This window comes from Caloenas nicobarica, chromosome 7, assembly GCF_036013445.1.
Source record: "Caloenas nicobarica isolate bCalNic1 chromosome 7, bCalNic1.hap1, whole genome shotgun sequence".
Classification (NCBI taxonomy): Eukaryota; Metazoa; Chordata; class Aves; order Columbiformes; family Columbidae; genus Caloenas; species Caloenas nicobarica.
Genome location: NC_088251.1, coordinates 25,608,736 through 25,621,419, shown reverse-complemented (window position 1 = coordinate 25,621,419; position 12,684 = coordinate 25,608,736). Strand labels below are relative to the sequence as shown.

Below are 12,684 nucleotides of genomic sequence, written 5' to 3'. Positions count from 1 at the left end.
CGCCACACCCCCCGCGTCCCGCCCATAGCGAGACTCCCGCGCGCCGCGCCCCCTGCCCCTCCGCGAATCCCGCCGGGGGCGGGGCGGAGGGCGAGCTGCGCAGGCGCAGTGGGGAGGCGCGGCGTGTTCCTGCCCCGCCAGCGCCGGTTCGGCCCCCCCTTCCCCCGCCCCCACACCGAGGCCGTTTAAAGGCGGCGGCGGCACCGCCCCGCGCCCTGTGTGGCAGCCGTGCCGCCCCGGGGTCTGCTACCTCGCTTCTGCCGTCTGCGCGCGTAGCGGAAGCGCCGGTGGCCGCCACCATGTACCGCTACTTGGGGGAGCTGCTGGCGTCCCGCCTGGCCGCCGGCTCAGTGCTGGCGGGCGCGGAGCCGGGCGGGCCGGCAGCGGCAGCCGGGGGGGCGGCGGCGTGGGGCAGGGGCCGGTGCCCGCGGCGGCACTACTGTGAGGCGGCGACGAAGGAGGACGACCCCAACTTCTTCAAGATGGTGGAGGGGTTCTTCGACCGCGGCGCCAGCATCGTGGAGGACAAGCTGGTGGAGGGGCTGCGCACCCGCGAGAGCATGGAGGACCGGCGCCACCGCGTCCGCGGCATCCTCCGCATCATCAAGCCCTGCAACCATGTGCTCAGCGTCTCCTTCCCCATCAAGCGCGATAACGGCGAGTGGGAGGTGATCGAGGGCTACCGGGCGCAGCACAGCCAGCACCGCACCCCCTGCAAGGGAGGTGAGGCCCGCCGCCCCCCGCACACCCCTCCCCGGTGCCCGGGCCCGCGGGGAGCCGTGTGCCCGGGCCCGCAGCGCCGCGGCCCTGCCCTTCCCCTGCCCAGCGGTCGCTGTCCCGCCGCGGGGCGGGCGCTTCCCGTGGCCGCTCCCTGAGGTACCGCGGGACCACACTTGGGTCCCCGCTGCCCGCCTAGCCAGCGACCGTTAACGGCCGTTGCGGCGGGGATAGGCAGCAGCCTCCCGTCCGCTTTCCGAAGGGAAGGCGGGAGCAGAGGCAGAGCGGTTCCCACGCCGCCCCTCGGCGGCCTGTGCCCCGGGCTCCCACGCGTGACCGCCTGGTTAGCCGAGGTGCGAGGTGTCGGGGCGGCTGGTCGCACAGCCCTCGCCGCAGACACCGCTGGCTGGGTGTCGGGCAAGGCGAAGGGTGCGAGGGCAGCCGGCGCGATTGCTCTGTGTGACTCAAGCCTCGGAAGCATTTATTGGAAAATGTGTGGAAACTCTACACTTGAAGTGTCTGCTCCTGAGCTGGGAGCTGGAGAAGTTGTCCCTTTACATGCTGCCTGCCACATTCACAAAATGGGAATGTTCACCCAGAAAACATCAGTAGAGAAAAATGACAGGTATTCCCAGTTACTGGCTGGGTATGCAGGAAGAGCCGAAAGTGTTTTTTCTAGGGAAAGCTGACATCATAGGTGAGTCCGACAGCCTGGCTGTGCAAAGGGACCAGGAGGATGTATCCCACAGCTGAGCTCATGTGGGATCAGCTCTGATCTCAAAGGAATCCAGCTCCCTTGTGGTCCAGGATAGATGGTATTTCCTTGAAAAACAAATGCAGATGTCCTTCAGCATAACTTATTAAGGAGCTCTGATCTTTGAGGACAGTTGAGCATTGGAGACCATTGCAGGACTGTCTCAAACCAGGGCTGCTGTAATCTGTAAATACATTACTTTTTCTTCAGCTTTGACAAACTTTGTGGTAAATAATGATGGTTGTATAAGCAAGGTTTTCTCTGTTATTTCTTATCAACGAAGACCTCTGACTTCTAGAATAGGGTAGGAAGGGTGTTCTTAGGTAAATGCGTTCTTGATAATCAGTTCAACTGGTGTGTATATATGACACGGGGATTTTTCTCTTTGCAGCACAAATAATCTGTCCTGTTACTGTGGTTCCTAATTTTCCAAAAGCAACCATGTAGAGAGCATCCTGTGACATGTTTACTTCTTACCCACAAGAGGGTAACTCAAATTCTGGTGATTACTTGGAGCAAGTTACCAGCATCAGACTTAGTTGTAGCTGAAGTTGGCTATGGCTGAAACTTACTCTGTGTGGAGCTACTGTTTCTCTGCTGTAATTTCTTTGAAAATACTGATGGTTATTACAATTCTATTTTGTCACTGCTTAGGTTAAGTTACTTTTTGCCGCTGCTTACAAGGAGTCCTCTTCTGTACAACCCGTTACTCTTAAGATCCCTGCTTGCACAACAAAATACAGTTAAGTGGCATATGAAGTAACAAGATAGCATTTAACATATGATAACTTCTAGTATTTCACATTACTGTTGCTCAGAACTGAAAGAACTATAGTTTTCACAACAAAGCATTATAAAACAGTCTGTACATGAACAAAACCCACCAATTGGGTGATTGGATACCTTCTGTTCTTGTACCTACATTTCTAAATCCTCAACAGAATTTCTTGATTTTTAGTAGCATTTCTTGTGCCTGTCTGCACTGACACTGGAGCAAACACTGCAACATTTATGGAAAGTTATGACTAAATTTCAAGGCAGTTGGAAATGACAGCTAAAGAGAATATTAGGTCTCAACAGTTTGTCCTTTTCTTCCTGTGCCACTCCCTGGCCCCTCTGGGCTTAGGGAAGGAGTTGCAAATGATATTTCCTTTCCACTCTTTCAGGATAGTCATCATAAATGGATTTCACCTTCTAATGCTCTCTAGGAATTTGTTCACTATCAGATGACAGATCTGGCTTTGTAGTAAATTTAAGTGGGACATGTGATGAGTGTAGATCAAGTGCTTGGAACCTGCTATGAAAAAACATGGGAGGAAGTAAAACATTTCAACTTAAACTGCAGAGAAAAGGGGCAGTAAAGGTATTTCTGCTGTTATGGTACATGGGATCCACTGGAAATGCACCAACAATGCGAGCTTTTGTCTAGAAGTGGTTTTTGAACTGGAAACCTCGTAGATCCACAGGGAAAAAATGGCAAAGCCCAGTGAAATACAACTCAGACTCTGTAGTAGTATGATATGGGAAAAGTTGCTGCAGTGAGTGTCTCTGATACAAGTAATTCACACCAGCAAGAAACAACAAGGGACATAAGGCCACTTTTTAAAAGAAGGGGTGAGATGGCATCTGGAAGGCTTGCAGAGCAATAGGAGGAACCCAGCTTCCACATATTTTCAGATGCAGAATTGTGAACTCTAACTTTGCACTTATGGAAAAGTAAAGTTTGATAAAATCGGGTCCCCATACCATTTTTTAAAGATCCATATTTTGCACTAAGAAAGAGATAGCTTTTAGTTACTGCTATGTAATTGCTAGCAAGTAGGGATGCTTTGTCATCTGTCATTCTTTTAAGGAGCATTATACTTTATATGCTCATCTCTTGTATTTCTTGATGTTTATGTGTTACATCAATTGTAATCAAATTTGGCCTTACATCTCTAAGTACATTTGCAGAAAAAGTACATAGTATGCCCATTTATTACTAATAAGCTTGAAGGATAAGATGCTATTTAGACAATATGAAGTACTGTTCTGTATGCAGATCAGACAAATGATCAAAGTGCACTTTAAGGTTCAAGTATGGGATGCAGGAAGACAAATGTTTTACGTCTTTTAAAGGTTGTCTTCCTTTAATTTTGTTCCTCATTTCTTTTTATACACCCACACCAAAATACTTCATCAGTGCTTGTATGTTATTCCTGTATACTGTTTTTCTTTACAAGGTCATTTACAGATTTAACCATGAACTTATGAAGAGTTTATACTGGAAATCAAATTCAAGCATCTTGATTTTAAATACTCTAAACCTGTAGACAGCTCAATTACTTGAGAAAACAGAGACTAAATAAACATTTGATTTATCTGCACTTTAGCAGTGCCTTCTGTTTCTACTAGATGTTTTTAGCTTAACATTATAGCAGTTAGATTATGTTCCTTCTGTCACAAACGTCATATTCGATTTCTTCGCTTGCTCATTCTCTTCTAGGGTGAAACCTCAACCACTGCTTAGTAGTCTAGCCCAAATCCAGAAAGTGCCAAACTTAATGCCAGGTTGATCTTTATGAAGCAAGTTTAAAACTCCAGTGTGCCTGCAGATGATACCTGTCAGCAGAAATGCAGCAGCTCCTTGGCTGCTAGTCCTTCTATACCACCTCTGCTGTCTTCTCTGTTGCCCGCAAGTAGAAATAGCAGAATGAATGTGAGAAGAGGCCTGATTTGACAATAAGGCTTCTGACTGGATGGATGACTGTGGCCTAATACAGAAATGGAATGGCAGACCTGCATGGGTTGGGTTGCATGAGGGCAAATTCAAGATCAGTCTTACATTTTTTGCATAGGCAAACTTCTACATCTTGGTGGGAAACCTGACTGTCATGTTTCTGTTCAAGTATGATGCTCTTAATACCCTAGTCCTGGCAACCTAAACCACAGTTAATCAAAGTAGGAAGTTACTTAGTCCTTATCCTAGTCTTCTCTCTCCTCCCAAAATGTGTAGGAACACAGGTCAAATTGATTGTGTCAGACACAGTTGTCACTACAGGGTAGTGCAGGTGATTCTTTGTTGGGTTAAGAGAAGAGCTTTTCAGAAAAACTGGCGCTAGGTAGTGAAACGTGCTTTCTTTTCAGTTTATAACTTGTGGGGTTTTTCCACCTCATTGAGAGAACTCAGAGATAACATCCTGCGGTGCTTACCTATTTAATTGGTGTAGAAATGAATCTTTAATTCTACTTCAGGGGTTGCAAAGCTTTGCAACTCAAGAAAGCAGTGATGCTTTTTCTTTTGGTGTGCTTCTGTGCTTTAGGAATCTTTACAAAATGGTCATGAATATACCCATTTAAGTGGTAGGCTTCACAGTACGTCTAGCACATGAGTCTAGATTTTAAAGACTAAGTTTTCTGCAATGTAGCTGTTTGCTGGAAAGGAAAATTATTTGGAAGCTTCCTCATCCTATTGAGAACATACAGATAAGCAGTTCTGTTGTGCGTTGGAACTCAAGTTGCTCACGATCCAGACTTAGAATTTATGACTGGACTGATGCTGTGTGGTAGCTGAAGTAAGGCTGGGGTCAGATCACTCTTCCCTGTGCTTGTGCGGTGACTTGCGTGCTGGTGGCCAGCGCTGACAGGAAACCACAGCTGCTCTTGTTCACTGCACCGACAGCTGCCAAAAGAACTAAAAGCAAACAGGGTACAGGAAATGAGATGGCTGAATACAGATGACTTTGTCAAAAAGTACTCTGGTCGTTCCTACATAATAAATCTTTGTAAATAGTTTTATCAGGTTCTGTAAAAGGTATGAAACTGGTTAAGCTGCTTTTTATGTGGTTGCTGGCGGCTGTTTTCATTAGTAAGTTGGTTTCAGAGAACACGAGTGAAAATAACCGATGTGCAAATATGAATAAGCTCAATGAGTTCCTACCTGTTTAGTAGTATGGAAATGGCTCTGTGTTTGTTAGGCAGCAGGGATAAAGTTAAGCGGTTTTAAAACTTTTTAAAGCCTTTTTTTGTTAACTGACTGTCCAACAGGTCTGTTATCAATGAAACCAAATGAATCAGAGTTGTGAAACAACCTAACCATTTGTCTATACTCACCCAAATTGCCTTAACCAAGTTTCAGTGGCTTCCTCAGTTCCGAAAGGCTTTAACACCATTTTTAGTTCCAGACTAGATTTTGTCTGACTTTGACTTACATTGGGATTTTGAAAAACTTTGTCATTTGCTCAGCTGACTTGGAGGTGAATGAATCTGATTTCCTACATGGTGCTGCTTTGGCTAGTTAGTGGAAGGAACTATTCTGTGTTACAAAACTTTTCTGTCTCTGGTTTTGGCTGCTTTTCTTCTGCCTATCAGGATTTATCCTCCTGACATGACTTAGGAGGTCACATTAATGAGCTTCTTACTGCAAATGGTGACATTCATTCGTGCTATCCTTGCCGCCATTTTCCAGTTGCAGAGGTCTAAGGTTGATGCTTATCTCAGTGCCCAGTCACCAAATAGCCTCTGTTGTACACATTCCCTTGTCTAAATCACTATACGTACATCGTGATAGTAACCTGACTTGCAAGAGGAGAAGCTTTACATGCAAGAGTTGGGCCAGTACAACCCTATGTGTTGTCTTGGCTACTGTGACATTGTTTATTTCCCTTTGTAAGTGAGGGAAGTAAGAAGTAGTGCTGTATGGTATCTTCACGTCAGCAGAGCTCTCTTGATCCTGAAGTTGCGTTGATGGCTTTGCTTTTTTAAGTCATGCGTGGATGAAAGTTCTGAGGTCGTGTTTTTGACCCAGGGGTCCTAGAGAGTAAGACATGGAATGTACCCAAGGGACAATGCAGCAGATGGACCTCTAACATAGACCATCTGTAACCTGAAATAAACCATGGAAACTGATTTAACTTCAAAGGAATAGGAGAGTTTTACCAAAAAAAAAAAGGTAATTAGGTTATGATAACAACACTTCCAGTGTTACAGTTAAAGCTTACATGAGTGCTTTATTTTCATAGATTCTGGTTTTCTTGTAGAGCGTACCTAACTTTACAATTTGTACAACAGTGGATATATGTTTAAATTGCAAACTGAAAAAAACAGGACAAAGAATGGATGTCCTGTGCTTTTGTTGTCCTTTAATAAACTAGTTGCAATTCTCAGTGAACCATATATGTTTTGTGGTTTTACCTCTGACATTCTTGCAGGAGGCTGTGCCTTGTTCTTCTGGCTGTGAATCTTTTCCGTCTCAGCTTTTTCATGTAATCAGCTCATATTGTTTGTGCAGTAGCCAGCTTTGTCCTTGATCTTAAATAGTTGTTTTCCCTTGCTGCTGTTGGCTCCTTGTCTATAAATAGAGAGATCATACCTCTCTCAGCATCGGGCTTTCTGGATAAACATGTGTCGGAGGGAGTGAGGAGGGGAATCTCTTGTGTGATAGCCTCCCTCCTGTTCTCTGGGTTGTCCTGGCAGGTGTTCTTTGTTGCATGAATTGCAACAGCTCCATTTCATTAGGAAATAAACTCATAGGCAAAGCAAGGAATTTGCCCGCTTTGTGTCAGCAGTATGGTGGCTTATTGTTTTGTGGCTCCTGTGGCATTTGGACTAGTCAGGGCCAATGTGTGTGCTATTTCCACCCTCTGCACACGCCCATGCGCGTGGTATTAGTATCTGCATGGCAGTAGAGTTACTGCATCTCTGTACCAGTCCTTGTTACTACAGTGTTGAGTGCAGTTTAAGGAACAAACTACTCCTTTAGGTAGGGGTGAGATAGTTCTATAGGTGAGGCTCTACTTCATAGCCATATTCTAAGTGCATGAATTCAGGGTAATATGTGCTTGCCTGGTGGTATACTAAATTGGCCATGTTTACATTTAAAACACAAGATCTTACTAATGCGCCACACTTTTTTAAAATAGAGAATATTCTTGGCTTCTCCATGGAATGGAATAAACATTTATGTGTATGTGTTTAAGTATGTTTCAAGTATAAGTACAGCTTATTAAAAGTATATAAGAAGTGGTTTACTGAAGTATTCTGCCTGGTTAAGTACCTTACTGGTCACTGAATAGATACTTCTGGTTAAATCAGAATGGTGGGATGTGTCCGTGGGGGAGTCTCTTTCCTGCCCCAGGTTATAGCTGGCTAATGCCTTGTGGAAAGAGAAATATTTTTACCTCCTCTCTTGGCAGTTAGTGAATTGAATTTAGGAATGTTCGTGTTTTCCAGCACCGAATTACTCATCTTGCTTTGTTAGATTTGTCTGGCATTTCTTCATCTTCAATAATTACAAATTTGTCTTTTTGCTGTTTACCACACTTTTCCAAATGGTTAAACAAGGATAAACAGTTTCCTTAATAGGGAAGGCTGGATTGTTTTTCTGGATTTAGGAAAATGTACTCATTCTGAAAGAGCCTAAGGGTTGCTTGGAACATCGGTTCCTGCTGTGTTAGGTGTCAATGATTACATAGAGTTTGGTAGTAGTAGCAGTCTCACCTGCTTACTTCCCAGACTTCATCTAAAGGAGAATGTTATACATAATCCAGAGTTAAAACATGAAGGAACTAAGGCATTACAGGAAATGCTGGAGCTGATTTATATGTTTTGTTTGGGGATTTTGCTGAATAGTTTGAACAAGGCAAGCATCTTTACTGAAGCTCCTTTAGACTCTGGATGTAATGTCAGCCTTTGGACAGGCTCAGGAAAGCTGTTAACCCATGAAGCCACTGCAGAATCCAGTGTTGCTGGCTGCGAGATTATTATGGCTGTAGTCAGTCCTAAAAAGTTGCCAATGAGATAATCTGTTTTGCTGAGTGCTATATGGATACTGTAGGTGAAACTGCTGCCCTGAAACTCTTGTTCTGTTGAGCAGGTATTTTGCAAATAGAGGTGAGTAGAACAAATGCACCATTGTAACAAGAACTGTCGTCTGTAAAGGACCCAAATTAGTTTGGTGAAGTCAAAGCAGGACAGAAGCCTTGGTTAGATATTAATAATTCAGACTGAGATGCAAATCTGTTCCAGGTTCTGGAGAACTTGAGAGACTTGCTAAGATTTGCAAGATATTTAGTGCAGGAGTGGTAGTTTACCACATGTTTTGCTCTGAACTGTTACTCTGGCAACTGTTTAGTTTTGAGACTTGTCTTTGAATACTTCACACTCATCAGTAGTGAGGACATAAGTGGATACTGTCATTTAAGATCACTGCACTAGAAAATCAGGAAATAATGAACTTTCCTACATGTAGATTTTTAGGCATAGTAGAAAGGCAGGAATCATCCTTGAAAAGTTGGTGGTTCTGTACACCATGTTTTCTAAGGAAGCATAATAAACACACTGAACATCACAGAATGTATTGCAGTCTGTACAATGTAAAATCTAGTAGGATGTATAGCAAATTGTCTTTGAACTGCCCATTAGTGCACTCCTTAGTACCAAATTGCTGATAAAAATGGTAACTGACTGCTATTGTTACAGAATCCAAAATACAGTCTCATGGATAATTACAACTTTGACATTTATTTAAAAAATACTGTGTTTCAAGTGCTTTGTTACCTCCATTTGGAAAAGTGAACCTTAATCCATAGCATCTGATTAAGAAGCTAAGTTTAAATCATGAGCAAATTTTACTTTGGCTAAAACAATTATTGGGCTCAGTGCAAGAGGGTGAAGTATAATATCTCCAAAATACAGATCATAAAAAGGAAGTTTTAAAAGCATAGGCACTGCAGTGTGATGATAAAGCCTTCTCTTTATAGTGACCAGTAATGCAACAACATTAAAATGAAAACATTTCCTCTTCTAGACGATCTTGTGCATAGAAAAACAAAGTCTTTCTCAGCATAGTGTTTAACTTCTTGGGGTGTGGCAAGGAAAGAGAATTCTCAACTAGAACAAGAATTTGTATGGTTTCCAGTGAAAAGTATTTTCCATAGCAGTGAGTCACACTGTAACTTGAGGCTTTCTTCAGACTTTTTGTAGCTAGTTTGCTGTAAAAGTCACAAGTTTCCAGAGACTTACTGTGTGGGACTTGCCAGGGTTTAAAAAAATTATAATCTTGCTGTGTAGCTGTGGCTTTCATTTGTTTCTGTATTAAGAATCTTTAAAAAAAAACCCCAAACCCAGTATTTTATCTGTGTATACAGTCCATTTTTAGACTCAGGCTATTTAATGCATAGTAACGCTGCCAAAAGAGCCATACAAATGCGTGGCAATACTCTTCTCCTGCCAAATTCGGAAGCTGTCAAACTAAATTTCACTGACATCCAAATAGAATAGAGATTAAGTCTTTTATCTTTGTGCATCCCCTTGCAGCTGAAATGTACAGCATTCTCAGATGCCTGCTTCTCATCAGCCCTGACCACTGAGCACAAAGAACTTCCCTGTCCAGAGACAGGCCCCCTGGAGAGTCATTACAGTTACTGGAAAATGGTAACTGGCCAAATTGTGTAAAGGAATGAAATGTTAGCACAACTTAAATGTTGTCCACTCATTCCACAGAAGGGAAAAAATCATCACACCTGTCAGGGAACCTGGAATGCATACCTTGAACTATGCCTGCCACTGAAATGAAGATTTTTAGGAGATAAACTGGAACAAAGCAGCCAGTGAAGTCAGCGCAACTCTCATAATAGACTAGTCTCCCACTTAAGAAGACAAAGCCAACAGACAAGCCATTTCAGGTAAAGCTGTCTAAAAGGCTAGGAAAGAAGCCAAATCAAAAACATGAAGTTGTCCAGAAAAGGACAGTTTCAGCCTCAAGTCTAAAAGTTTTTCTTCTTCTGTTATATGTACATGGGTGACAAATAGGCAGCTCAGCTGAAAACGTTTTAGTACTTTGTTAGTCTTGGGGCTTTTTCCCTAGCTCCCTTGGTATGAAAGTTTAATGTTTATTACAGTAAAGTTTATCGTAACCCTTGACTGTAATACAAGGAAACTGAAGAGGTAACTCCTTTGCATGTTTGAGTTTTCTAGTTAAACTGCTGCTTGTTCACCTTTTCAGATCCCGTCTTCCATATGATGTGCAGAAGAGGCTGCTCTCTCCTTTTGTATTTTGCTTCTCTGTTAAAACCCTATGAAATAACTATCCCTAAATATTTAGCCCACCGCTGATTTCCATATAACAATAAACATTTTGTGTGCCTGCAGGACTATAGTTATAGCAAAATTCCTTTGTGTGTGCAACTTGAAATTTGAATAAATATATGGGTTGAGTAAATACAAATATATGGGTTGAGTAAATACACAGTGACCTAGTCCAGCTGGGAGTGGACGGGCAGAGTCCGTTTTAGCCCAGCATAGATCAGGGCTTCAGACTTGTCTGGCTTGAGCAATGCTCAAACGAGACCTGACCCCAGAGTACCTGCTTGACCAAGAGGGAACAGTGTCCTCAGGCAGGACAGTCAGTGCCATAGGTGCTGTTTGTTCTTTCTCCAGGCTTGGCAGAGGATAACCACTCCTCTGAAAGATCAGAATAAGAAGAGTTTAAAAAGCATGTATTATACCATGTAACTTTGATTGGTCTGTCGGCCTGTGGTAGATTCTACTTAAATTTGAAATGTTACTTCCTGTGAGATGGCTCTTGAAAGCCCAGACGTTAACACTGTACAGCTACCTAGGTCAGAAACTCGTTTGCTTTGGAGACCACCCTTCCCCCGTATACAGACTAAATTTAAATTCTGTTCTTGAGAGGCATGGTGCTTTCTTTTACTGATTGAACTCGCATGAGAAAGCAGCACTTGGCCCTCAGCTTTATTTGAGCAGCACTCAGTTCCTTTGAAACTGGGATTGTTTCCAGAGCATTCAGGAATGGCTTTCATAGCAGCACAGTGCTTCAGTTTGGATAATGGATGCTGGCCTTTTCTCACTTCTGAAGACCTGAATATGGTCTTCTCTTTACATAATAGGAAATTTGTGGTGCCTTGTCCTAGCATCTAAAGGACACTCTGTGCCTGCTACAAACCAGTGTGCAACTTGGCGCAACCTATGGCCAAGGATTTGGCGAGTAGAGGTGGGGATACTAAGTTCTTTATGGATCTGTTATGTGCTTAGTGATGTAGGAGAAGCTTGGGCAGAAGCTAACAAATAGCTGTAGGGGTTTTTTTGCTGTGGCCATGTGACTTTGGGCACTGTGATCTTAAACATCATGTTTAGGCTTCTGTAGTTCTGTATATGTGCCCTGTCAGTTTGGTGATATATTTTTCTACTCTGCAACTGCCTCCAGAATACATGGATTTTAACTTTGAGTTCAATCACTTTATTGGACAGCTACAACCCATTTTCAGAAGTGGCAGATCTCCCTACCTTTGTGTAATCATTTTCCATTCAGTTTTTAACTGCCTCGATGGCAGGGATCACCCGTTTTGCATCCAAGGAGCTATTGGACCACAACAATTTCAATTTGCATCTGGACCGTGTCAGCACACACTTGCAGTTCTGCTAAATGACTCAGAGCAGGGAATGCAGGTGTGGGCTCATTTCCACATGGGTGTGGGATGGGTGGCCTGGTCACACAAGCTTACTGGGATAGAGTTACTCCATCAAAATGTTTTGAACAAATTTAAATTAGCAAAGTGGCTTGATACTTTCTGTTATGTGGCTGTGCCTAGCAGCCAGAGCTCTGAAGCTATGTATGGTTTTGTTGAACCACAGGCAATGTATTGCAAGGCTCATAGCTTAACAGGAACTTGCGTTACTCTAGCAAAGAAATCCCGATTATAACCTGATAGATTAGGTTCACGAACAAAGGTCATCTTATATTTACAAGTCCAAAGCCAAAGATCTTATGGGATGCTGATGAGCTCTATCAGCCTCCTGAAAACTCCAAGTTACCTATCAGCTTGGCTCATCTTTCTCCCAAGGAATATTCACTTTAGTTCCAAGGTTGAGTGCCGCTGTTGAACTACTTGATAGAGAATTGCTGAAGTCTTGAATTTCTACTAAGTAGAAGGCAGATATTTAAGTAGGAGATTGGGGATTGTTCTTTAAGCCTTAATGCAAATAAGTTGATAAATTACATTCTTGCATGTTATAAATGGCTAGTCTAGAATTAACCTTCCCAATTTATGAATACTTCCGAAGTTGTTCAGTGAATTCCTTTTTTCTCATTTGTCTTTTTCAGGTATTCGTTACAGTTTGGATGTTAGTGTGGATGAAGTGAAAGCCTTAGCATCTCTAATGACATACAAATGTGCTGTGGTTGGTAAGCGACAATTTTTCAAGCAAGGATACAA

The 12,684-nt window shown here is 43.1% G+C and overlaps 2 protein-coding genes across 3 annotated transcripts in view; one reads left to right on the top strand and one right to left on the bottom strand.

Moving 5' to 3' along the window:
* Positions 1-12,684, bottom strand: part of RPS24 (ribosomal protein S24) — a 155,940-nt gene that overhangs the window by 104,991 nt on the left and 38,265 nt on the right. The gene's annotated exons all lie outside the window — the stretch shown is intronic.
* GLUD1 (glutamate dehydrogenase 1) overlaps positions 145-12,684 on the top strand; it is a 30,843-nt gene continuing 18,303 nt past the window's right edge. Inside the window, exons 1-2 of the mRNA XM_065638727.1 lie at positions 145-723; positions 12,573-12,653. Coding sequence (XP_065494799.1) covers positions 300-723; positions 12,573-12,653 — 505 coding nt within the window. The 5' untranslated portion in view covers positions 145-299. The remainder of the gene's footprint in view (positions 724-12,572; positions 12,654-12,684) is intronic.